Source organism: Vipera berus, assembly GCF_964194415.1.
Source record: "Vipera berus genome assembly, chromosome: 1".
NCBI lineage: Eukaryota > Metazoa > Chordata > Lepidosauria > Squamata > Viperidae > Vipera > Vipera berus.
The window spans coordinates 160,760,464-160,785,110 of NC_138202.1; the positions used below are offsets into that span (position 1 = coordinate 160,760,464).

At 39.4% G+C, this 24,647-nt stretch overlaps 1 protein-coding gene across 1 annotated transcript; it reads right to left on the reverse strand.

Moving 5' to 3' along the window:
- Nucleotides 1-439: 439 nt before the first annotated feature.
- CHRNA1 (cholinergic receptor nicotinic alpha 1 subunit) lies at nucleotides 440-24,015 on the reverse strand (the record flags this gene model as incomplete). The annotated part of the gene is made up of 9 exons (XM_081320470.1): nucleotides 440-705; nucleotides 4,798-5,037; nucleotides 5,884-6,107; nucleotides 7,719-7,953; nucleotides 9,972-10,167; nucleotides 12,536-12,645; nucleotides 15,297-15,341; nucleotides 18,158-18,303; nucleotides 23,973-24,015. The coding sequence occupies 9 exons, from the start codon at nucleotides 24,013-24,015 to the stop codon at nucleotides 574-576; spliced, it is 1,371 nt and encodes a 456-aa protein (XP_081176596.1). The 3' UTR covers nucleotides 440-573.
- Between the last annotated feature and the right edge of the window lie 632 nt (nucleotides 24,016-24,647).

Here is a 24,647-nt window from a genome sequence, read left to right on the forward strand (position 1 = left end):
GGAACCTTTACCTTTACCTTTAGATACTTTAAGTATTTAGAACAGAACAGGGTTTAACTCATCAATCCGGTGATTTTATTAAGAAAAACACTTACTTTTTGTATTTATGTAATATGTGGAAGCAGAAACCTTAGGTCCCAAGAGTAGATGTCAGGTTTTACACAAGACTTCAGACTCACTGTGCCGTGGAAACTCAAAACAATGCCATATTGGACCTCTTTAAGGCAAATTGCTGTAGCCAATTTATAGCTTCAAATATGTCTATATCATCTTTACACATTTATCCACACTGATTGGTATTTTGAAATACCAGAATGAGGGCATATGGATATTCCTTAAAATACATGATTTACAGTTTGTTAATTTAGGATTTTCACTGAAGGAAATTTGCACTTTATTTCGCTGCTATAGCCCTGAACTATGTGAAAATATTTGGAACAGTTGAGGGATCTTCCTGAGCAGGGATCCAGGAGTTAAAGGGTAGAGGTGGGCTAAGAAAAATTTCCTTCTATAAATTTCCTGAAGTTCACTTACTCCAGGACACACCACGCTCTTTCACCGAATGTCCTTATTTCAATCTTGCTGGCTTAATTCAATGAGACGGCCAGCAAAAACCGAGAGGGTTCCAATGATGCAAACTAACATGAAGATGCCAAGGAGAAGATGATCAACCACCATTGCAACAAACTTCCATTCTTCTGCAGCCTGATGGTTAAAAAAGAAATATAAGAAAAAGAAATCAGAATTTTCATAAAGCCAGGAGTTATGTAAGCATATTTTCTCTTCAAAAACTTTCTTCTTTTGATTGACCAAAGATATGATGGGCAATAGAAGTCAATATCTATAATGACCTGGCATATGGGACTGTGACTTAGAATCTAAGAGAAACAACAACAACAAAGAGGTTGAATGAATAAGTGAAATAATAATAAAAAATACATATGAGGAATTGAAAGTAACGGAAATGATAAAATAAAATAAAAATGAACTAAATACAAAAGCAAGTGACCAGCACAAAAGAAATACATCCCTTCCTCATGTTGTTATGCAAATTTAACATATTTGAGGTTAATGGTTAATTTCTCAACAAAGATATAATAAGCACCAACTGTACAGATTCCACAATTCTTTTGACCAATTACTATGTTGTACTGATATATTTATGTATCAGCTATTTTTTTCTTTTTTTATTTGCTTGTTCACTCTTAAAAATGTTTAATAAAAGAAAAATATGTTGAGGAGATTTGGTCAGAGACAATGAGCAGGGACCGCATTGCAAAAATAAAATAAAATAAAGGAACATCTGTTTGTTATTGGAAAGTGAATTGTAAACACATAATTCATCCTGCACATAGGAACACCAATGATTTGAGAAGGTCCAGGTAAGAGTTATTCCCAGGACATGTTTATCCCAGAATATATTTACCTGCTATTACAACAAGCTATATATATGGTTTGCATCCAAATCTATTTACTGTATTGAACAATTATTACATTTTTGGCCAGAGGAGGGAGCCAAATACTCTGCAGTAACATTTGACCAGGTGGCTACTGAGACTCTGAGCTGGGAAGAGAAGACAAAAGTTTCTAGTACCATAGCAACAACTTTTGGTTACCTGGGGAATAATACACCTTGTCACCTGTCTTGGCTCCCTGCCACCATTGAATCACAAAGTTTTATTTAGAGTCATTTAAATCTAAATTGAAAGATAAGATGGTGCACATAATACCATCAAAATCAAGTTTCAATTTTTTATTTCTAGTATATCTCTAGATTCTAAATTAGATTTCATAGGACTTTTCTGGATTAATAATAAGAGTGGGCGGGTGGGTGGAATGCAGCACTTTGTTTGGAAATATGCTCACCATGGGCTAGGGAAAGCAAAATGGCTTCTTTGTCGATTGGAGGAAAAGGAGGGAAGAATTGCACTTCTAGCAAATGGGGATTTTCTAATTGGCCATCCCAGGGGTATGCAATCTTGTCTCTTTTATGACTCGTGGACTTCAACTCCCAGAATTCCTGAGTCAGCATAGCTGACTTATAGCATAGCTGAGTCAGGAATTCTGGGAGTTGACGTCCATGAGTCATAAAAGAGCCAAGGTTGCCTACCCATAGGCCATCCCTTTCACTGCAGCCATTTTAAAATGGCTGTGACATATTCTCAAAGTTCCAAATAATCTCTTGCCGAAGCTACAGCCTCAGCACCACCCATGAGAAATGTCCATAATAGATGATGCCAGGAAACCCTCTAAAAGCCACACAGCCAAGTCATCTAGGAAAAGGATTGAGTTCTGTACCCAAACTTTCCGGATATGCATACACGTACCTATGTACAAACCCTATTCCCCTCCAGGATAAACCATTTTATACAAACTGCTGGAAGAAATAAATAAATGACACACAATGGAAGTTAAAGAGAAGACTCTACTTTCTTTCTGTTCTGGCAATGATTCTTTCATCAAGTCCATATGCTGATTATAGGAATGTGCAAAATTCACCAGCTCAGGAATTCAACAAGTTTGAGATCCCAGATTTCCCCTCTGAATTATGCTAAACCTACCTGAAACCATGCAATCTGGCACCATCCAAAAATAAATTCTCCTAAGTAAAAGCAGAGTGTTACATGTTCCTAACTGAATTTAAATATTACATTAAAATTTAATTTAATACAATGTATACATTTGGCGGGTCGAATCCTGAGTGCCATGTAACAGAGTGAGCGCCTGTTACTCATCCCAGCTTCTGCCAACCTAGCAGTTCGAAAGCACGTAAAAATGCAAGTAGAAAAATAGGGACCACTATGGTGGGAAGGTAACAGCGCTCCGTGCGCCTTTGGCATCTAGTCATGCCAGCCACATGACCACGGAGACGTCCTCGGACAAGCGCTGGCTCTTCGGCTTTGAAACGGAGATGAGCACCGGCCCCTAGAGTTGGAAACGACTAGCACACATGTGCGGGGGAACCTTTACCTTTACCTATACATTGTATAAAATAAAATAAAATATTCTTATTCTCTGTACACATTGATTTGCTTCTGAAGATCACAATTTTTTTATCATAATCCTTGTCCTCTTGATATATTCATATTACTTTTTCTTAAGCACTAACATTTATAGAAGTCAATTCCACTCTTCAACATATGCTCCTTCCACCATCTCCTCAATTCCTTTTCATCCTGAATGATATTATCTCTTTCATTTTTAAGTTCACTCACCTGCTGGAGGCTCCTAATTTAGCCTTTTTGCCTGCACTTCAAAAAAAAAAAACAATTTAGAATGAAACTGAAGTGATGGAATGCTGAAAGGAATATTTTAATTATGTGTATAAGATGGATAATAATTTGTTGAATATGTTAAAAGCTTTTCCCCTCAGTATTTCCAAAACCAATTTTAATTCCAATCAAAATTGTTCTATTTTTCTTAACCCTTTCTTGCTCTCCTGGATGGTATACTTTGCAACTATTTTTCCCCCTATAAATTATGCATAGTCTTCCTCTTGATGTAATGTAGTTCCTCTTGATATAGATCTAGTGTAACTCCACAAGTTTCTGTGAAACTTTGTAGCATAAGTCTTTACAGTCTGACCAACGCAACTTCCACATCCTTTATGAATATACAAGTACTTTTATGCTTAAATTATATATTTAAAACAGCTATTCTAAAAGCAGATAGTGTATGCACCTAAATTCTTGGATCCATAAGTAATCCAATCATTTTTCTTTATGCTTTTACCTTGTTCCTATTCATTTATTCATGTTACCCAATGTCATATTTTTCTTCTTATTTTCATTCTCTGAGAAAGTTGCTCAAGATTTTTCAAATACTGAAAAATACCTCTGCTTCTTCCCTTGTATAACATGCAACGATCACCAGCTTGTGGACTTCTTCTTTCAGGTACACCCATAACTAATAGATAATAACTATTTATACTTTCTGACCTGTGTTTTAATCCATTCATTCATGTTATGTGTAATTATCAACTCCATCGCACAAGATTTGATCTCTGTCATTCAGGTGTTTCTCTTTCTTCCTCTTAAAATTTCATAAATATAAAAGACCTTTTTATTCTTTTCACATTCTTCATATTCTTCATCATGTAGTCCTTATCAAGTCGCAATTTTCCATATGCCCTAGTTGTCAACTGATGAAACAGAATAGGGTAGTCTTCGACTTACAACGGTTCACTTAGTGACCATTTGAAGTTACAACGGCAATGAAAAAAGTTGACTTATGACCGTTTTTTCACACTTACAACCATTGCAGCATCTCCGTTGTCATGTGATCAAACTTCCGATGCTTGGCAACTGACTTGTATTTAGGACGGTTGCAGAGTCCCAGGATCACGTGATCCCCTTTTGCAACCTTTTGGCAAGCGAAGTCAAAATTCACTTAACAACAGTGTCACTAACTTAACAACTTAACAACTGCGGCGATTCACTTAACAACTGTGGCAAAAAAGGTCATACAACAGGGCAAAATTCACTTAACTAATGTTTTGCTTAATAGCAGAAATATTGGGGTCAATTGTGGTCGTAAGTTGTAAGTCAAGGATTACCTGTATTTACCTACGTCACCCATCAGGAATGAAATTTCACAAGAGGAGGCAAAACAGCACTGACCACTTTGTGGTGCAAAATATTTTGGGGTCTTACATGTTCCCACAGCTGTCTGTCTGTCTGTCTGTCTCTCTCTCTGTCACATGCACACACACACACACACACACACACACACACACACACACACACACACACAAAAGTAATGTTCTCAAAGGATTCACATCAAATGTTTAATTCTTACATTATTGGATTCTTGATCTGATTTCATCGACTCAGCGATGTATTTGATGCCTTCAATTGCGCTTTTGACATCTGGATTTTTAGTAAGCGATGTCTGGAAATTTACAGCCGCAGGTCCTTGCTTCCCTGAGATTTCAGAGATATCCATGTCCTCAGTAAAAATTCTGTTCTCCTGCTTATTTTTGGAAGGACGTTTCATGGTTGAGAAAAACATAACATTTGGAATGGTTTCAATAAATATCTGAAAGAAATAGATGTTGATTAGAGAATCTAAACCAAACCAGCCACTTCTCTCAATCTCAAAAGAAAATAGATTATAGTACTATTTGATACTGGATGCTAACGGGGACTCCAGGAAGCAATTAGAAGTATATCAGAATAATTCATGTTACCCACTATTGCTTACTTGTTTAATGACAATTAAATGTTCAGGGTGGCAAGTTAGAATTACATGGACTTTTATCAATGACAGTGCAAATACTGGTTTTATTATGGTTATTGGTATAATTTGAGTGGGGCCGTGGAGTGTCAGTTGCTAAATATGAAATCAGCTGTATTGTAAGTTCCTCTTTTAAAAATATATATTTTACTGTTTAAAATTAATTAAAATGGAAAAAGAGAAATGCAAACAGCATTAACAAAGTAAGGTAACACTTAAACTCTCCCCTAACCACTCAAAAGAAGACGGAATAGGCAAGAAAAAAGGAGTTTTTTTTTACTTATATACAAAATAACTTAAAGTTAAAATATAAAATGAATAAAAATTTAACTTAATTGTTTGAAAATCTTCTTCCTTGGCCTTTTAGTATCAAATACTGACTTAACAACAAGCCATTGCTACAAGACCTTTATAGAGTTAGATGCTTCTAAGAAGTAGCATCCTTCTGCTTCTCTGGAGCAATTGGAACTAGGATGTATATCTTGTCTCTGATAAGAAGAGATAATATACAGGTATCTTATCTAGGATCCACCGAGAGCTCATTTTATTGACCTCTTCTTAAAGGTGTCCATGTATTGAATGGAGATACACTTCCTTTTATTTCTCCTAATCTCCTGTCCTAAGCTTGAAAAATGTAGGTCATCTCACCTTTCTCACCCACTGTGGCATAGTGTGGGTACTGGGCGAGCGATGGTGGGTATTGATCACTATGACAGTGATGATGATAGAAGTTATGACAAACACCATGGTGAACAACATGTATTTGCCAATCAAGGGAACGGCACTGGAAGTTGACGGAATCAGCTCCACAATGACGAGAAGAAACACCGTCAAAGAAAGCAAGATGGAGATGCTCAGGGTCATCTTCTCCCCTAGGATAAATTAGGAGGAAGTAATAAGTTGAAGGGATCGATGAACAAAATAGAAGGAAGGAATGCAATTGTGCTTTGTGAGAAGTCAGGTAAGAATTATTGTGTTACATTTGAGTATCTACTACAATTTAACCCTACTATAATATATTCTAGAGTCATCCAACCATTTGTGAAAATAGGAAAGTAATAAAAATAAGCTTTATATTGCCTCCCTCACGCTTGGATAATGCTGTAAGATGTTACAAATCATTAGTGGAGAAGCTGTCTGGGATCTGGAAAATCTAAGTTCAAGTTCCCACTCAACCATGAATCTTTCTGGATGATTTTGCGCTGGTATCTCTTTACTATCCTAAACCTGGGGGTGGAATGTAGCTGGAGAACCATGAATGCCTTCCCCAGCATACATTATTTGTTTCTATAAGGTTATTTAAATCACGCATGACTTGTTTCTGGAACAGTAAATAAGAATTAAAATCAGACTGTTCATGTGAACAAGCTTAAAATTTAAAAAGGAAAGAAAAGGCAGTGGGTAAGACAAGAAATGTGGGGACGCGGTGGCTCAGTGGGTTAGGACACTGAGCTTGTCGATCAGATGGTCGGCAGTTTGGCGGGTCGAATCCCGAGTGCCACGTTAACAGAGTGAGTGCCTGTTACTCGTCCCAGCTTCTGCCAACCTAGCAGTTCGAAAGCACGTAAAAATGCAAGTAGAAAAATAGGGACCACTACAGTGGGAAGGTAACAGCGTTCCGTGCGCCTTTGGCGTCTAGTCATGCCGGCCACATGACCACGGAGACGTCCTTGGACAAGCGCTGGCTCTTCGGCTTTGAAACGGAGATGAGCGCCGGCCCCTAGAGTCAGAAATGACTAGCACGCATGTGCGGGGGAACCTTTACCTTTACCTTTACCTAAGACAAGAAAGGTATTACCTCAATTATGTAAAAATTAAAAATTACATTCATATGTTAATATTTATCTATAAATGTTCAATATTTTACTTTATTATGGACATATAGGATTTAAAAAAAATTGCTTGGCATTTTTTTTACTGTAAGCCAACGAGGGTTATTCTTGAGTTGGGTTACCTCCAAATCCAATCCAATCCAATTTAATAGCCAGTGACCAGCCTATTCCTGAGATCTATGCAGAGGGTTGTGTGAGAAGCCCACCTCTTTAAGAAGCAGCAAGCCACTCTGACATCCAACATCCAGCCACCAGATCCACATAAAGGCGGCACAGAAATTATGTTCTAGCCATTTTCCCTCTTTCCTATGCCCTCCTTCCCGATTTTGCAGCATGTTTTCTAGGATGCCAAATCCTATATGCCTTTTAGCTGCAATGAATGAAGCCATTAATTTTAGCAAGTTCTCAAAATGCTTGGAACATTACTTCAAGTGGACTGTTGTTGTTGTTTTTTTTAAAAAAAGGCAATAAACATACATGCGCAGACATATATGCCAAAATGGCTTTGCTGATATACACAAGCAAACCAGGTTTCCTTGGTTTTAAAATGTTTAAAGTTCAGCTTTAAAGCAGAATAACTCAAGGTGGTGAAAAAACAGCAAAAGGTTGCTTCTTCTGGTGAGATGCAATCTGATATCCATCTGCACATACCTGAGTCTGTAGGTAGATAAAATACTAATCCAGTCAAGAATGAGAAGAGAAGGCAAGGAATAATGACGTTGACAATGAAGTAGAGAGGCAAACGGAGCAATACAAAGTGGTAGGTGATATCAAGATACTTTTCAGGGCAGCAAGTATAGCTCACCGAGTGTTTCCAACATCGGTAATCTTTCATTGTCCATTCTCCACTTTGCATGTAGTTATTCAAGTCTGGACGGTCATCTTCCTGAAAAGGAAAATGCTTCCTTCTAATGAATGAAATAACTATGTCTTGATTCCATACTATTCCATACTAGATATTCAATACTAAATATTGTAAATTGATATTTAATGCCTAGCCTGGGTTTAATCTCACTTGGAAGAATTTCATTGCAGGATTAGGACATTTCTGTCTAACAGGTAGTTCTCCACTTATGACTAGTCACTTAGTAGCCATTCGAAATTACAATTGACCGCCCCATTTTATGATGTGTTTTTTTTTTAAAACTGGCCCACAGTGAACCATTGGCTCACTTAACAACCACAATTTTTGCTTAATCAATCCCAAAACAGCTGCAAAATTAGGTCAGTCATATGGATGACCCGGTTTACCACCATCATGACTTATGACCATGATGGGCATCTCCATTATAGTCATAAGTCAGGGACTATCTATATTTATGTCTGGGTACAAATCAATCATGCTGGGAGGGATCAGTGGAAAAAGGAGAAGGTGGGGCGGGGCACCCTAGCACCTGCTGGCTGGGCACTGTAAAAGGTGACACTGGGATGACCATGGCGGATCTGAAGGAGGCCGTGCGAGAGGGAGGGGCATGGAGAATGCTGATCCTGGTGGGACACGACTGAATGGCTGATGAGGATGAGGATGTACAAATGGATAGATTAAACAAACACGGAGGCCTCTAACTTTCAGAAAGGGAGCAAACAGAAATGGAGCCTATTGTCCCTTCCTTAATTCTCGAAACAAATTTTAAAATGAGTTCCTCTAGGAGAGAATTTGGTGATTTCAGCAAGTCGGGATGGAATTAAATCAGAAATATGCAAAGCCTAACCAATGAAGGGAAGGGAAGGGAAGGGAAGGGAAGGGAAGGGAAGGGAAGGGAAAGAAGGGAGGGAGGGAAGGGAAGGGAAAGGAAAGGAAAGGAAAGGAAAGGAAAGGAAAGGAAAGGAAAGGAAAGGAAAGGAAAGGAAAGGAAAGGAAAGGAAGGGAAGGGAAGGGAAGGGAAGGGAAAGAAGGGAGGGAGGGAGGGAGGGAGGGAGAAAGGGAGGGAGGGAGGGAAGAAGAAGGGAAGGAAAGGGAAGGGAAGAGAAAGAAGGAAGGAAGGAAGGGAGGGAGGGGGGGAGGGAGGGAGAAAGGGAGGGAGGGAAGAAGAAGGGAAGGGAAAGAAGGAAGGAAGGGAGGGAGGGAGGGAGGGAGAAAGGGAGGGAGGGAGGGAGGGAAGAAGAAGGGAAGGAAAGGGAAGGGAAGGGAAAGAAGGAAGGAAGGAAGGGAAAGAAGGAGGGAAGGGAAGGGAAAGGAAAGGAAAGGAAAGGAAAGGAAAGGAAAGGAAAGGAAAGGAAAGGAGGAATTTTTATTCACATATAGCAGGGGTGTCAAACTCAATTTCATTGAGGGCCGCATCAGCATTGTGGTTGCCCTCGAGGGGCCGGGTGGGTATGGCCAGGGTGGGCGTGGCCTACTGGGTGGGCGTGGCTAGAGTGTGTATGGCCTACTGGGTGGGCATGGCCAGCTCTACATAGTTCGCATCAAGGGTGCCTATGGGGGCCTGGGCAGGAGTGGGACAGATCTGAGGGTCTCTGGCAGAAGGAGGGTCTCTGGGCCAGGGCCAAGGCAGTGGGGGCCATTCCCTCACTGTTTCCAGGATGGCTTCGCGGGCCACATGAAACCACTTCGCGGGCCAGATCCGGCCCCCGGGCCTTGTGTTTGACATGTCTGACATATAGTAATATAAAAATGACTAAAGATATTAGCCACTCAAGAGAGCCAGTTTGGTGTAGTGATGTTAAGCATCAGATTAGAAAACTGGGAGATCGTGAGTTCTAGTCCCACCTTTGCCATAAAGCCAGCTGGGTGATCTTGGGCCAGACACTCTCTTTCCCTCAGCCCTAGAAAGAAAGCTAGGGCAAACTAATTCTGAAAAACCTTGCCAAGAAAACTGCAGGGCCTAGTTCAGACAGTTGCCAGAAGTCAAGACTGACCTGAAGGCAGAATGAGCCAAAATCAGCTACCTAACTAAAGCCTACCGGGTAGATGGCAACCACAGAGGCATCATAAGTCCACGTTCCCAGCTTCATGCTGCAGTTTTGCTCATCAAAAGGGAAGTGGGTGACTATAATTTCGCAGTAGCTTTTGAAGATGGCTGGTGGAGTCCATGTGATATGTCCCGTATAGTTGACAAGAACTTTGGTGAACTGGTCGATAGCAAAAATTCCGTCTGCACTAAAAACACAAAAACAGTCATAGGAATAGCATACAATTTTAATATACTGGCCAACTATCTTGCTGCACACGTTGAGGTTATCAGCAGTTGGAAGAAAGTGAAATCTTCCTATTTTTGTCGTCTTTGTTAAAAAAAATAATGTACTCTGCAAACTCCATTTGGTACGAAAACAGTGACATTTTAAAATTTTTGAAAAGTATGAGAAAAGAAGGAAATAAATCTTTTGTTCACTCTGCAGAATTAAATTAAAAAGGGTTTTTTTCAGTTTTAAAAAAAGCTTTCATTTGAAAAGGTTTGATACTATCTTTTGCAGGCTAAACCGAATGTTTATGATAGCTGACCATGGATGGTGAGTTTGAATAAAAATAACACTTCTCGCCTTTTCCTCAAATAATCTTGGTTTAAGAATATGACAGGGAATATACAAGGTCCAGTGTCTTCACATCTGGCCCTGGTTTTTAACTTTATTATAGTTCTTTCACATTGTATTTTTTGTTCCGTGTGAAATTAGCATTTTGCACATATTTTAGAACCAACTAAAAACACAAGAGAATAGAAATGTGCAGTCTTTTCTTTGACCATGGTCAAAAATATGTAAAATTACCAGGTTGGGGTTGGGGGAACAATCAAGCCTTTCTATTCCTGGAGTCCATTTGGGTGCCATTTCAAGCCATTTCAAACCACAGACATGGCGGATGAGTTAACCTGCCCCCTCCAGCCTGGAACTAAGGAGAAATTTCCTGATAAGTGAGAAAAATTAATCAGTGGAACAGCTTGTGTTCCCGAGTTCTGGGTTCTCCATCGTTGGAGGTTTTCAAGAAAAGGTTGGATAACCATGTGTCCAGGAAGAAATAAGTTCTCTTGCCTTGGCCGGGGGATTGGACTAGAAGACCTCTAGGGCCCCTTCCGGCCTTAGGATTCTATGATTTTATGATTCTCACATTCTTTCTATTAGCCCTTCAGCCAGGAGCCTAAGCTAAGCTGTCTGAGCCAAAGTAAAGCTTATTGACTATGCCCCCTAGTGGTGAGAAAGCATGAGCCTCTAAGCCTGGGATGATAAAACATGAGGCAGAGAAAGTAATGTGTGTGTGTGTGAGAGAGAGAGAGAGAGAAAGAGACATGACTACTTTTTCTCTTTTGCAGCAGCAACACACAGGTCTTTCCCATCCCTTCAACAGTTGCTCACATCCCCCTCCTCAGCTGTTATACAAGGGAAATTATTCTCACTTTCTCATTAAGTACTCAGCTTGATGTAGAGCAGGGATGTCAAACTCACTGCATCACGTGACATGTCGCGACGTATCACGACTTTTTCCCCCTTGCCGGAGCTGGGGTGGGTGTGGCTTCCGTGTGACACATCTGGCCTGTGGGCCGGCAGTTTGACAGCCCTGATGTAGAGTATTCATGACCCCTTCCTTCTCCAACTTCCTGAGTTTATGCTGTTGTTATGTGAGAGGTGGAAATCCAGAACAGCAGATGGCAACAAAGAGTGATTTCCCTGTCTCTTTGCTGCCATCTCATGGTCATCTGAACCCCTGCTGCCCAGAATATACCTATCCTCTCTCCTTTCATTCCTTCATAAGCAGGAAGGAAGAGGAGAGGGAGAAGAGGAAGGGAGCAGCCAGCAGCAACCCCAGGGAAGTCCAGGCCTCTCCTTCTAGCATTTCCTATTGGAGCTGAGGCAACAGCCTGCCTTGGAAGGAGCAGTTGAGAAGGAGATAACAGCAGCAATAGCACTGAGGATCCCCATTGGGTCCTGCTGGGGTTCCACATGTAAGTTATTACATCAGAGCTGCCAAAATGGGACAATAACTAGACTTGAAAAGAAGGGGATAAAGATCTCCAACAAAGATCTCCAGTGGTGGGATTCAGTTGGTTCACACCAGTTCGGCAGAACCGATAGCTAATTTTTTGTTGCCCAGGCCCAGAATGAACTTCCAGAAGCGGCATCCACACAGAGAACCGGTTGTTCACATATTTGAATCCCACCATTGCTTTGCTCCCACCTAGTGGTCATTCAAGTTTTTGCAGCCTGGTTCCAGTAGCTTTACCATATGTTGTCAAATTTGTTGAAAACATTGGGCAAGGAATGGGTCCTGAGGGATCCCTATGCCTGAAAACACCAAGGTAGCTGTTTCTCTTTCCCCACAATATTCTTGCATTTTTTGGTTGAAGCTAATTGTAACATTTGCAGGGTATTTCCAGATGCATCAAAGCAGGGACAATGGTCCCCCAAATAAACCTTTATTTTAGAGGTCACACATAAGCTGGGCTTACAGCTGTTTGTGTAGTCTGGATGTATCTCTCTGTGCTCTCATTATGAGACTGTGCCTCAGAATTAATGTGTGGATCAACAGTTCCACTTACTTGTTATACAAAACTAAATCTGGACGCCAGATATTCTCTGAGGGTATGCGGATTTGCTTCACACCATCATAATCTGCTGGATTCCATTTCAAATTTACATCTATCCATTGCTAGGGCAAAAAAGAGAATTTCGGAGAATTTACAAAGTCTTATTATAGGTTTAATAAATAAATAAATAAATAAATAAATAAATAAATAAATAAATAAATAAATAAATAAATAAATAGTTTTATTCATTAAACATAATTTATAGAATGAACTAAAACAATTTGGCTATGCCTGGTTCAAGAATGTATATCTCCTTTATCATAAAACATTTATTTATTACTGTCATGGTTCCGATAGATGAGACTGAGAACATGTTTATTGGCTACAAAGTATCAGCACGGTCAAAAGTGAAACCAAGACTAAAGTTCCATCCAAAAAGTTACATTATTACAAAGTTAAACTTCCCACCCCAGAAAACATGCAATTAACTACTTTTCCCAATAGAATAGTTTGGTGGGCTTTCCAACATAAGGCTCAACCGCTAATGAACAGAAATGACCTTGATTCTCAGGGGACAGAGAATTGTTTAGACTAGCATAAAACTCCCCATTCCTCCCCCCCCATTCTTGTGACAAGTGAAAATGAGCAAGAGGACTTCAGCCAGGTTCATTGCAGAGTTGACATATATATATTATGTGCAGACACACACACACACACACACACAGAGAGAGAGAGAGAGAGAGAAAGAACTGTGTTCTTATCAGTACTTATTATAAATTGATTATGTTATAATTTACATACTTTAACATACTTAGCTACTTAATCATATTTACTTAAGGTAAAGAACTCAATAATGATGTGGCCTGTATGAAAGAACTACACTTTGTTTTCAGAAATATGATACTCAAGTTGGAAAATAGGAAAGTATACTTTGAAACCATTGGATGCAATAACTTTAATGAGGCTAAGCAGGTTTTGATCTAATCACTGCCTGTGTGGGCAATTATCTGGATAATACACATCATATAGAATTCCATCTCAGAAAAAGAAAAAACATACAGTGTGATTTCCAGAATTCTTTCTCTCCTCTTTGTCAGCAGTGTCAAAGAAAGTAGCAATAGCAATAGCATTTAGATTTATATACTGCTTCACAGTGCTTTTACACCCCTCTCTAAGCGGTTTGCAGAGTCCACCTATTGCCCCCAACAGTCTGGGTCCTCATTTTACTGACCTCGGAAGGATGGAAGGCTGAGTCAACCTTGAGAATTGAACTGCTGGCAGTTGGCAAAATTAGCCTGCAATACTGCATTTTAACCACTGCGCCATCAAAGCTCAGAGAAGCACTTGAAATTTATTATGTGTATTCAAGTACAGGTAGTCCTCAACTTACAACCATGATGGAGCCCAAAATTTCTGTTGTTAAGTGAAACATTTGTTAAGTGAGTTTTGCCCCATTTTATGACATTTCTTACCATAGTTGTTAAGCAGATCACTGTAGCTGATAAGTTAGTAACATGGTTGTTACGTGAATCTGGCTTCCCCATTGACTTTGCTTGTGAGAAAGTCGCAAAAGGGGACCACATGACCTTGGGGTACAGCAATGGTCATCAATATGAACCAGCTGCCAAGCATCTGAATATTGATCATATATTCATGGGGATGCTGCAAAGGTCATAACGTGAAAACCGGTCATATGTTTTCAGTGCCGTTGTAACTGTGAACGGTCACTAAACCAACAGTGGTAAGCTGAGGACTACATGTAATGTGTTTTGTGCATGTGTGCGTGCACACACTCAGATGTGCATTTTCGTCCTAGAGACTAATATATTTGTCTTATGTGAGAGTCTAAACAGGATGTTTGTAAATGTGTTGCATAAAATAAAATTATTATTATTATTATTATTATTATTATTATTATTATTATTATTATTATTATTAGTGAAGATCTAATCAGGATGAATAACTATTGCTAGTCACAGACAACATGGTGAAGTCATAACACAAACTCTGCCTTTTGGTACTTGTCTCCTAAGGTCTCGTGTAAATACATAAGCCATGGAGCTTGCATCACGATTCACGACCCATATTTTAACACTTGCCTTCACGCATACTGCATACATGTTACACAGGTATATCTATTTTTCTGGTCTCTCCTTACATTTTTGTGCCTGTATCAACACTGGGAATTACGGGGAAAACTGTATCCATTCCACTCCGAGTCATGTGACCAGGAGAAGGAGGGAGGGGCTTCGACTGGAGCAGTCAGCAGCATTCCAACTCTCCAGGGGCATTGTGGGAATTTGTCTCGGAGGTTTTCCCCCCCTACCCCCACCTCAGCTAGATCCAGCTCATTTGCATCATTTTGAAAACAGTTTATCAAATATTATGGAGAGGGACGGAGGGAGAAGAGATGCTTCTGGAAATTCAACTCAGTTCTGTTTGGTGCTTAGAGTAGGGGTTTATGTCAACCAGGTGCTAGAATATTTCCCGCAACAAATAGGCATTCAGAAAAAAAATTCTGAGATCATGTTTGGTTTTTTTAAAATCCAATTATCAAAATGCGTGGTGCCACTGCTGTGACAAACGTTATAAAATCCTTTCATTGCGCATTTCTCTGGCTGTAACCCATAAGAATATTGCAAAGGAATTCAACCCCTTGGAAAAAAGGGAACTCTAATCCAAAGCATTCCTTGAATGGGGGAACAAGGCGGATCAAAATGGACCTCTGTGCATTGAACACAACATGCTGGTTTATAAATCACAGAGTTATTACCTGTTTCAGACGCACATTGGTGCTCACTATTTGATTTACTTCATCCTTAGGAGAAACAAAAAGAGACAAGGTTAACAGAAGACAACTTGTTTGCAATAATTGCGGTTGAGATTATTGGTTAAAAACCTTCACTGTTTTTCTCTTCTTTTCTTTCTCTCCAAGCACTTTCTCTCCAAAAAATTAGATTTCCTCGCCCCAATTTAAAAAAGCTTCATTACTGCCATGAGACTGTTCCTTGTTAGTCAAAGAACCTACAGGTAGTCCTTGATGTATGACGATAATAGAGTCTGCCATTACACTTGTATGTTGTAGTGGTCATAGTGATTTTACAACCTTTTTCGGGGTCAGTCTTATCTTTGAGCAGCCCCTAAGTGACCAGTTGTGACTTGAGGATTACCTGAACTGATGAAATGTGCACATTTTTCTGAAGAAAGAAGCAAGGGGGTGTTTGAATTGGGAGGCTGCATGTAGACTCTTGCAACAGGCAGCATTGGAGAGGTAGGAGAGAAAAGAGACTTAAAAGGAATTTGTCATCTTCCAGGGCAGAGCCAACTAGAAAACGCGGTTCTCCAATTGCACAATACAATCTGGACAAAGGTAACATTTTATACTTGGGTTTGCATCTAAAGATAACTTTGGAAGTTTTGATCATTAGGGCATCATTTAGGTCCCAGAACGTCATTTAAATTGCTAGCTTTCTTGTGTTAAATCACTTCAGCCTTAAAACAAAACAAAACAAAAAACTGGATTTGTTGCATTCTAATGTCTGGATCCTATTCCAGATGCTAGAATAGTACAGTCCAGATAGCTACTTGACACGAAGACCTCAGTCTGAATTCCTGCACTGCAGCAGGAATGCCTAAACAATGCCTCCCAATTCTGTAACTCCAAGTTATTATTAAAAGCTTCAAGCCCCTATATTTAAAAGTGTACATCTGCCCATATCAGTCTGCCCGAATCTGCCTATCTCCTGTTGAGGCTTTCTTTCATGTATGTTCCTGACTCCCGGGAATGGCTTTTCTGGCAAGGGCCAAATTTCCTTAGGTGGAAACTGTAAGGTGCTCTACAACAGGGCTTTTCAACCAGTGGTAGGGGTACCACCTGTGGTACATTGGCACCTGGCAGGTGGTACGCGACCATCCTGGAAAAGTGGTAGCAGGGGAGGGGAATGAGCTGAACTGGTGGCAGCACCGTACAGGCCTGAGCAAGAGATGGCTGGAGCTGCAGGGCTGTCAGAGCTCAGCGGAAACGCCAGGATCAGCTGGAATGTTGCAGCATCTCCAGGGTCTTGTGATTTACATGCAGATGCTTGGCAACTGATTCATATTTATGATGGTCACAGTGTCCCAGAGTCATATGAAGTGACCAAAACCTGCTGCAACCACCCAGAAGATGGGGGGGGGAATAAAAACTAAACACACCCCACCCCACCCCCGCTGCCAATCCTCAACAGAAATGCTCACAACAATGAAAACTTCGGACAGGAGGAAGATGCTGCTGGGTGGGCAGGCAGGTGTCTTGCTTGGCTGTGGCTTGGGGGCACTTTTTTCAGTGCCATTGTAACTTCGAACAGCCACTAAGTGAACTGTTGTAAGTCAAGGACTACCTGTACTTCATCACTTTTTTCTTTTTTTCTTTTCTTTTTTTTGGTCATCAAGTTTTTGACACCTTGCTAGGCGACTGGTGGTACTCGGATGTTGCCATATCCTAAAAGTGGTACGATGGGTGAAAAGGTTGAAAAGCCCTGCTCTATAACTGCTAGAAGTCAGGGCTGATACAAGCTATCTGTAGTGATTAAAGAAGAAGGCCTCGAAGGATAGAGTGAAGATCCACTAGAGACACCCCAGAAAGAACATCCAGATTTTTTCAGGATTCTGTAACTGCAGCTATTCTAACAAAGGAGCTTTAAGTCTACATGGCGTCTCTTTTCTTAATCTGATCTACTTATAGGGCTGAATTATCGGTGGACTAGAGCAAAAAATAGATGGCCAATCTATTGGATTCTCTCTCTGGTAGCCTTTCTTGAACGTTTCCCTTCTGACTCCTTCCCTACTCTTTCCCTTTTACATCTGTGGGCCAAGGAAGGACTTTTGAAATGAGCTGGCCTGCTCACACTCTCCAGTGCCACCTAACAATATCTGTAGGGCCTGCCTGTAGCTCCCACCTACCCATAACTGGCCTGCCATCTTGCTTGCCTGGATTCTTTCCTTTTCCCACTGATCCTCGCTTAAAGATGGTAACAGGCACCGCCTTTGCTATTGCTAAGCGATGTGATCACATGACATTGCAATTTACTACTGCATCGCTTAGCAACAGAAACTCTAAAGTCCATGGCCATCGTAAATCAAGAAGTAGATGCACCTAGAAGCGAAGATGTAGGTTTAATTATGAAAGGAGTTCCAATACATGTGAAAAGACAAGATTTTATAGCATGGAGGTTGTTGGTGGTGAGAATGAATTAATTCATTCAATAATCCATTAATTAATTTTTATTTATTTATTCAATTTGCATGCCACCCATCTCGTCACAAGGTGACTAATTATCTGATTAGTCCATTAAGCAACTCCCCCACACACATAAAGAATGGGAATGCTGTTAATAATGGATAATGGTATATTAAGACCATGGTGGGACAGTGGTTAGCATGCAATATTGCAGACTAAATCTGCCCACAGACTGGAGTCCGATCCTGACTGGGTCAAGGTTGACTTAGCCTTCCCTTCTTCTGAGGTTGGTAAAATGAGGACTCAGATCATTGGGGGCAGTATGCTGACATTGAAAACTGCCCGGAGAGAGTTGTCAAGCACTATGGAACGGTATGTAAGTCTAAGTGCTATTGCTATTAACGCATTTGCCATACCACATTGATTAGCTGGATAAGTTGCAGTCCCACAATAACTTCCACCGCATGAGTATGATTGCTCACTGGACGCACATTCTTGTTGTAGTTCGTGAATAAATCTTCAACCAGGCGGCTTTCGTGACTGGAGCCATGGACTAGCATAGCTGCAGGACAATATCATAAAATGCAACGTTTGAAAAATGGTGACAGAACATTGTGAAAGTCTGAGCTGATGCAGAGTACTTGGAGCTGAGCTGAGTTTGGAGTCTGAGGGAGAAGCCAGAATAACTGCTCATTTCCTAGGCTTTTTTTAGCTGGCCCTTCCATCTCATAGATTTTGGTCATAGAAATAAGAGCTGGTACTGACAGCCGTTCCTAGCATATGGATGGGAGGGTGCTTCTTGCCTTCTCTTCAAAGAAGCTGATTGGATTGGTAGTTGATGGGTTGTTATTCTCCTCCAACATCTGAGGAATCTGGGTTTTAATCCCCATTACAGGAGATCACCTGAAGAGGTCTAGAGGAATTGCCCTGGGATCTGCCACTGGCACCTCAAGGGACTGCTTCTCTCCGTGTAATAGATGCTAATTCTTGTGGTTGGTCCTGGGGAATTAAACAGTGGTTAATTACACCCCAAATGCTAATCATCGCTAAAGGAATGCCTTCACCACCAGGCATTCTTTCAACTGGATCCTCTCTCAAGCAATTTGATATGATTAAAATTGTATCTAGAATGACCTTTACAGTGAATCAAAATAGTTCTCCTATTTTGATTGCCATCTTTCAAGAAGAAAATATGTTATTATGGCTTGGATTTTAAGTTCTCTGCTGTGAAGGTAACAAAGATTCATTGATACAATCCAGCTCCCCATGCTATACGTTTGGTTCATGCAACTCTCTGATTCGATAATTGGAGACTTTTTGCATAAGGGAAGCCAAGAGGACAGCATCCATTAGAAGAGGGAACCCCAGACTCTGGGTGACAATTACCAGGGGGAGGCAGCGGGCGGGGGAGAGGTCATGAGTAAAATTGAGAGGGATTGAAAAAAACTACAGCTTATCAGAGGCTGTCCTCTCCACTTACCTGGAAAACTTAAGATGAGGTCAAGAGAACACCTGACTGCAGAGAGATTTAGTTTCCAGTGGTTTTTGTAAGTGCAATTAAGAGAAAGTTTTAATAAAGTTAAAAAGGTAATAAGATATAAAAATGGAATTCGAGACTGAACTACTATTTGCAAAGGATAAACATGCGATTGCTAAAATGTATAAATTTTTGTTGAGGTTTGAAATTGAAGAACAAGTTAAAGAATGTATGATAAAATGGGCTAGGAACGTTTGTTATAATATACAATATACAGATGGGTCGATGGGAAAGAATGTATAATTTAAGAGAGAATTACTATAAAATGATGTAATGTTGGTATATGATACCAGAGAAATTATGTAGGCTGTAAAAAGGTACTTCTAGTCAATGCTGAAAATGTGAAAATCATGAAGGGACATTTGGTAGACTTGGTAGACTTGAAAAAGCAAAAACATATTGGATATAAATACATATGAAGATGCAAAGAACTTTAAAAAATAATATTCAGATGAAACCAGAATTTTTAAAAATTGGGGCTTATGGATAGGCAATTATTAAAGAAGACTCACAGAATACTGGTTTTGTATATGGTATATGTAGTACGATTATTAGATGCACAACGGTGGATAAATATTGAAACATCCTCAGTGGAGTATTGGACTGTCAAGATGGCAGAATTTGGAGAAGTGGCAAAATTGACCTGTTTGATGAAGGATAAAACAATAAGTACTTTTATAAAGGACTGGAAACTTTTATGACTTTTTACTGAAAATGGGGGAAAAAATGACAAGGTGATTTCTGAACCAGTATGGGGTAGAGAGGGAGGAAAGATACTAAGTATATTTGTAACTGCTGTAAAGAAGATAAAAAGTCACTTTTTTCTTTTTTTTAATCCGTATTGTTTTTCCACACTTTTTTCTTTTTCTTAACTTTTCTTTATATAATAAACATTTCCCCCCCTGTATTCTTCATATTAAACATACAAGCAAGAGCTGGCCTATCATTGTTTTATCTGATATATAGTCATTTAATTATTAAATTTATTTATTTATTTATTTCTCATCCGTAACTTCAATGAAAAGCTATTTTTTTCAGAGAAGTGTAAATGTCACACTAGTTCATTTATACTTTTAAAGGGTCATGACACTTGGAGAGTTTGAGAATAAAAACTTCTTCCAAAGGACAATAGAGATATAGTACAGTATATACCGAGCTCTGTAGAAGGGACTCAGCCTTGAATGGATTACATTAACAAGGCTACTGCCCTCTTCTGGTCTGAATGTATTACAACTACATTTCTTCATATTTAAATTGAATTGTTGGAATCAAAGTTCAGATTGCCCATAAAATTTAAATGGAACTAATCAATACTATGATTGTCCCAACTGAAAAATTTGTATCTATGGGACTTACTTTCAGTAGTATGAGAGCATCTGGTCCCTGGTATTTCCAGGTTGCCAAAGAATCCGAACTTTTATAGTTACTCTGAACTCTGATGTTTTCACCTACATAGGCACAAAATGAGGCCTTTGAAAACTATGCAATTCATTCAACTAAAAAAAAAAGTGTATAAGCTGTTTAAAAAATAAAGACTGCAATACCTACACAACATATGAAGAAACACAAAACTATGCCATTAACAAGTTAGAAATTGAAGTAGCACAACAATTTAACCTTACAGTTTAAATGAAAAAGTCAGCATCAGATTAAATAATTAAAAACCTTTCTGGATCACTGTCTGAAAAATAGTATGTTTCCTGATCCACCTGAAACCGGACTTTCCTAATGTAAAGGATTTCTGCTGATCCCAGCTTTGTTGAGTCCTGCCTGAAGGCCTGAATCTGGCATATGTTGTCTCAATGCCCCTTTTATTGAAGTTTTTATGAACCCAACAATGACATCAAACAATTTCTAGATTATAATTATTATTTAAAAGATCTCTCAAATAAAAAAAGTTTATGTATTCTTCAAGCATATTCAACATTCATTTTTCAATCAAGCAGAAAGTAGTACCCCAATCAAGGTACTACCAAGGAGAAAATTACACCCCCACCAACATAGGCAGGGCAAATTATTGTATATAAACAGAGACCCAATTAATCATTCCTTTTTAGCACTGATGATGTCCCCTAGTCTGGTAATGAAATACCTACAAGCAAACTACCAAGCTCAGAGAGCACAAAGGACTCCCCATCCATTTTTCGTTTTTAACAAAAGCATCTACTTCTGCACTGTACCCAGGGCATTTTTTCTCATAGAACGCTCAGAACGGAGTTCCAGCACCTTTTTTGGATGGAACCTTGTAGGGTAGGCAAGGTGGGTTGTATGATATGTGTGAGTTCCGGCACCTTTTTCTTATACAAAAAAAGCACTGACTGTACCTAAGGAATAATGGATGAGGGGAACATCGTTAATATATGCCCCAAATCTATACAGTTTTTACTTAGACAGCCTGCTTTTTCAGTGGGAAGTATTACCTGTTAATTATGTGTGAAGTTGCAATGGCATTCAATTTATACATTCCTTAATGAACGGTTAATGTCTCTTTCTGGGTATTCAAATTCCTGAAGAGAGTCACTATTGATAGGCGCTTTGTCTCTGAGTTCACAAATAGTGTTCAACAATGGTTTGTTTAACCCTTGTCTATTGAATATATCACAATCATTTTGGCTCATACAAAACCCAACAGAACAAATTCCAGCTTAGCATAGTTGGTGAATCAAATCTAAAAGGGAAATCATAGTGACAAGTATGTCTGCTGTTTTAAAGGATATAGAGGTAGCAAGGATCTAGATTTTTAGCAAAAGGCCAGCTAGTTTCTTAATTAGCTCACGTGTCCAGGAGGTAAAACAAGATGATATAATTAGAAAATATTAATATTCCCTATAGAAAGTGACATGGTATTCATTCAAAATATGTATCTTCTTTTTTTAAATATTACACCTGAAATTGTTCATTTTATCTCAGCTACCTTTTGTCTGATCAACATGATGAGCTCCTTTTGAAATGTATGAGTACAAATTACATTCAAATGGTACTAGTAAGAAGAATAACTAAATATAGGCATCTGAGGACTCAGAACATGTTACATGTTACATGGTTATTGATATTTATTGGGTACATATCTTCATGTTTAGTTTTTTATAGTATATGGTCAGTGACTGAAACAAAATTTGAATTTGAATAAGAGGAGATTAAGCTGCAATCCTACAATCTGAGAAGCATAAAAGGAGAAATCTGATTTTCCAAATCTACTGGTCTTCATTTCTATCTCATTGGCAGAAAAAACAACAGTAAAAATGATATGGAAAAGAGAGGCAGAAACATTATGCTTTCCTTCATCCCTCTGACTATACCATGTTTAATCTACAAAAGGTCCTGGAAGCAAAGTTGAATGGCACCTGGAGGAAAAAAAAAACCTGCCCTATGCAAGGATTAATAATAGATTCTGAAGAACAGTTAAGAAAGATAAAAACAACCAAAGAGAAATATATCTATTAGATTGATTGAAGGTAAATTGCTTGCAAATATCAAGCTATAGAGAAATTAAAGGCACAACTGGAAGAAGTGCAGAACCTAGGTTTGGGGAAAATCTGATCTTAAGTAAGGCTAGTCATCTGTTTAAGATATACTGGATTCAGTTTCAAACTCCAGCGCTTTGAAAATCTCTTTAATAGATTGGGGATCTCTTGAGCTGCACGCAGTCTGGTGACAAAGGAAGGATTCCCTGCAGATTAAATGCGGAGGCTAGCTTTGGTGCGAGGTACTGTCAGTGAAGTAAAAAGAAAATTTTGGCTGTCAATTAAAAAAGAGTAAGGGATGCAGTGGCTCAGTGGGTTAGGACGCTGAGCTTGTCGATCAGAAGGTCGGCAGTTTGGCGGGTCGAATCCCGAGTGCCGCGTAACAGAGTGAGTGCCTGTTACTCGTCCCAGCTTCTGCCAACCTAGCAGTTCGAAAGCACGTAAAAATGCAAGTAGAAAAATAGGGACCACTCCGGTGGGAAGGCAACAGAGTTCCGTGCACCTTTGGCGTCTAGTCACGCCGGCCACATGACCATGGAGTCGTCCTTGGAGAAGTGCTGGCTCTTTCGGCTTTGAAACGGAGATGAGCACCAGCCGCTAGAGTTGGAAACGACTAGAACGCATGTGCAGGGGAACCTTTACCTTTACCTAAAAAAGAGTACATCTAAAATTCCTATTGAAGAAATACTTTTATTAAAGTAAATGGGATGGAAGATACAAAAGAATGTCCATAATGTCTTTAAAAGGCAAGCAAATTTAAAATTCCAAGTTCTATAGTTGGAATTATAATATCTGGTTGTTTCCAGGCAGAATGAATAGAATCCCTGTGGGTCACAAGTTAAAGGAGGGGGGCAGGTATAGGCAAAAGGAAACCAAAAAGAAAAAAAAAGCAGGTTTCTTCCTTCATATAACCTATATGTAGCTCTGTAATTTGGGGCATAATTAAGAGCTACATAAGGTAGACAAAGAGCTATATAAGGTAGACAAAGACAAGATTCTCCTCTTTCCTTTATCTATTATTTGTCTATTGGGTATAAATCACCAAGAATATAACACAGTAAGGGATACCAAATACTGACTTGCATTCTCTCTCATGCATATACATTCAAATGCATACACACATGCACACTTCCCTAGGAATTTTTTTCTCTCTCTCTGTCTGCTCTTTCCAGAGGAGCTGCTGTACCAATGAAGTTAGAATAAAATTATCCAACCGATTGAAAGGTTTACCTGGTCCAAAGAGTAGAAAGATGAATAAACAGTAGATGTCCATCACTTTTCTTCTCTGAAATAAACACTTGTGCATCCAAAGTGCTCAAGATCCCGGTTGAAATAAAACTTTGCCTTTTTTTTTAACAAGGGTGCTTGGGAATAGGACCACGGAGCTATTGTTTTACAACACCTGCTTATGCCGATGGACAGCTGAAATCCAGCATGTCAACTGGAAGGAGGTACAGTCTATTTTTGACAAGCCAACAGGAACTGTCTATTTTTGACTCAGAACAGCTTTTGCCCATGGGCTATATAATAATAATAAAAGATATCCATTTCTCCAATACTCCTAGTGCATTTTGTCTTGCAGTAAATGACATTAATTTCACCAAACTTTCCTTTTATAATGACTTAAAATGTTAGCTGTTAGCTAGGTTCCTTTTGAACAGATCCATGCAAACATTTGGGCAAATCCTAACCCTTGTCACATGGCTAAACCTGCCAGTCTAGTCACCCACCAAAACTTAACTTCTCCCAGCCTCATCCCAGATAAAAAAAAGGATGAATGATGTGTTGATGCCTGTTGGAAGGGGCAGGAACATAGCTGAGGAATTGACCAATCTCTTTCTTTAACTTGCCATGTATACTGGAAATAAAGGTAAAGATTTCCCCAATAGTGTCTGACTTGTCCGA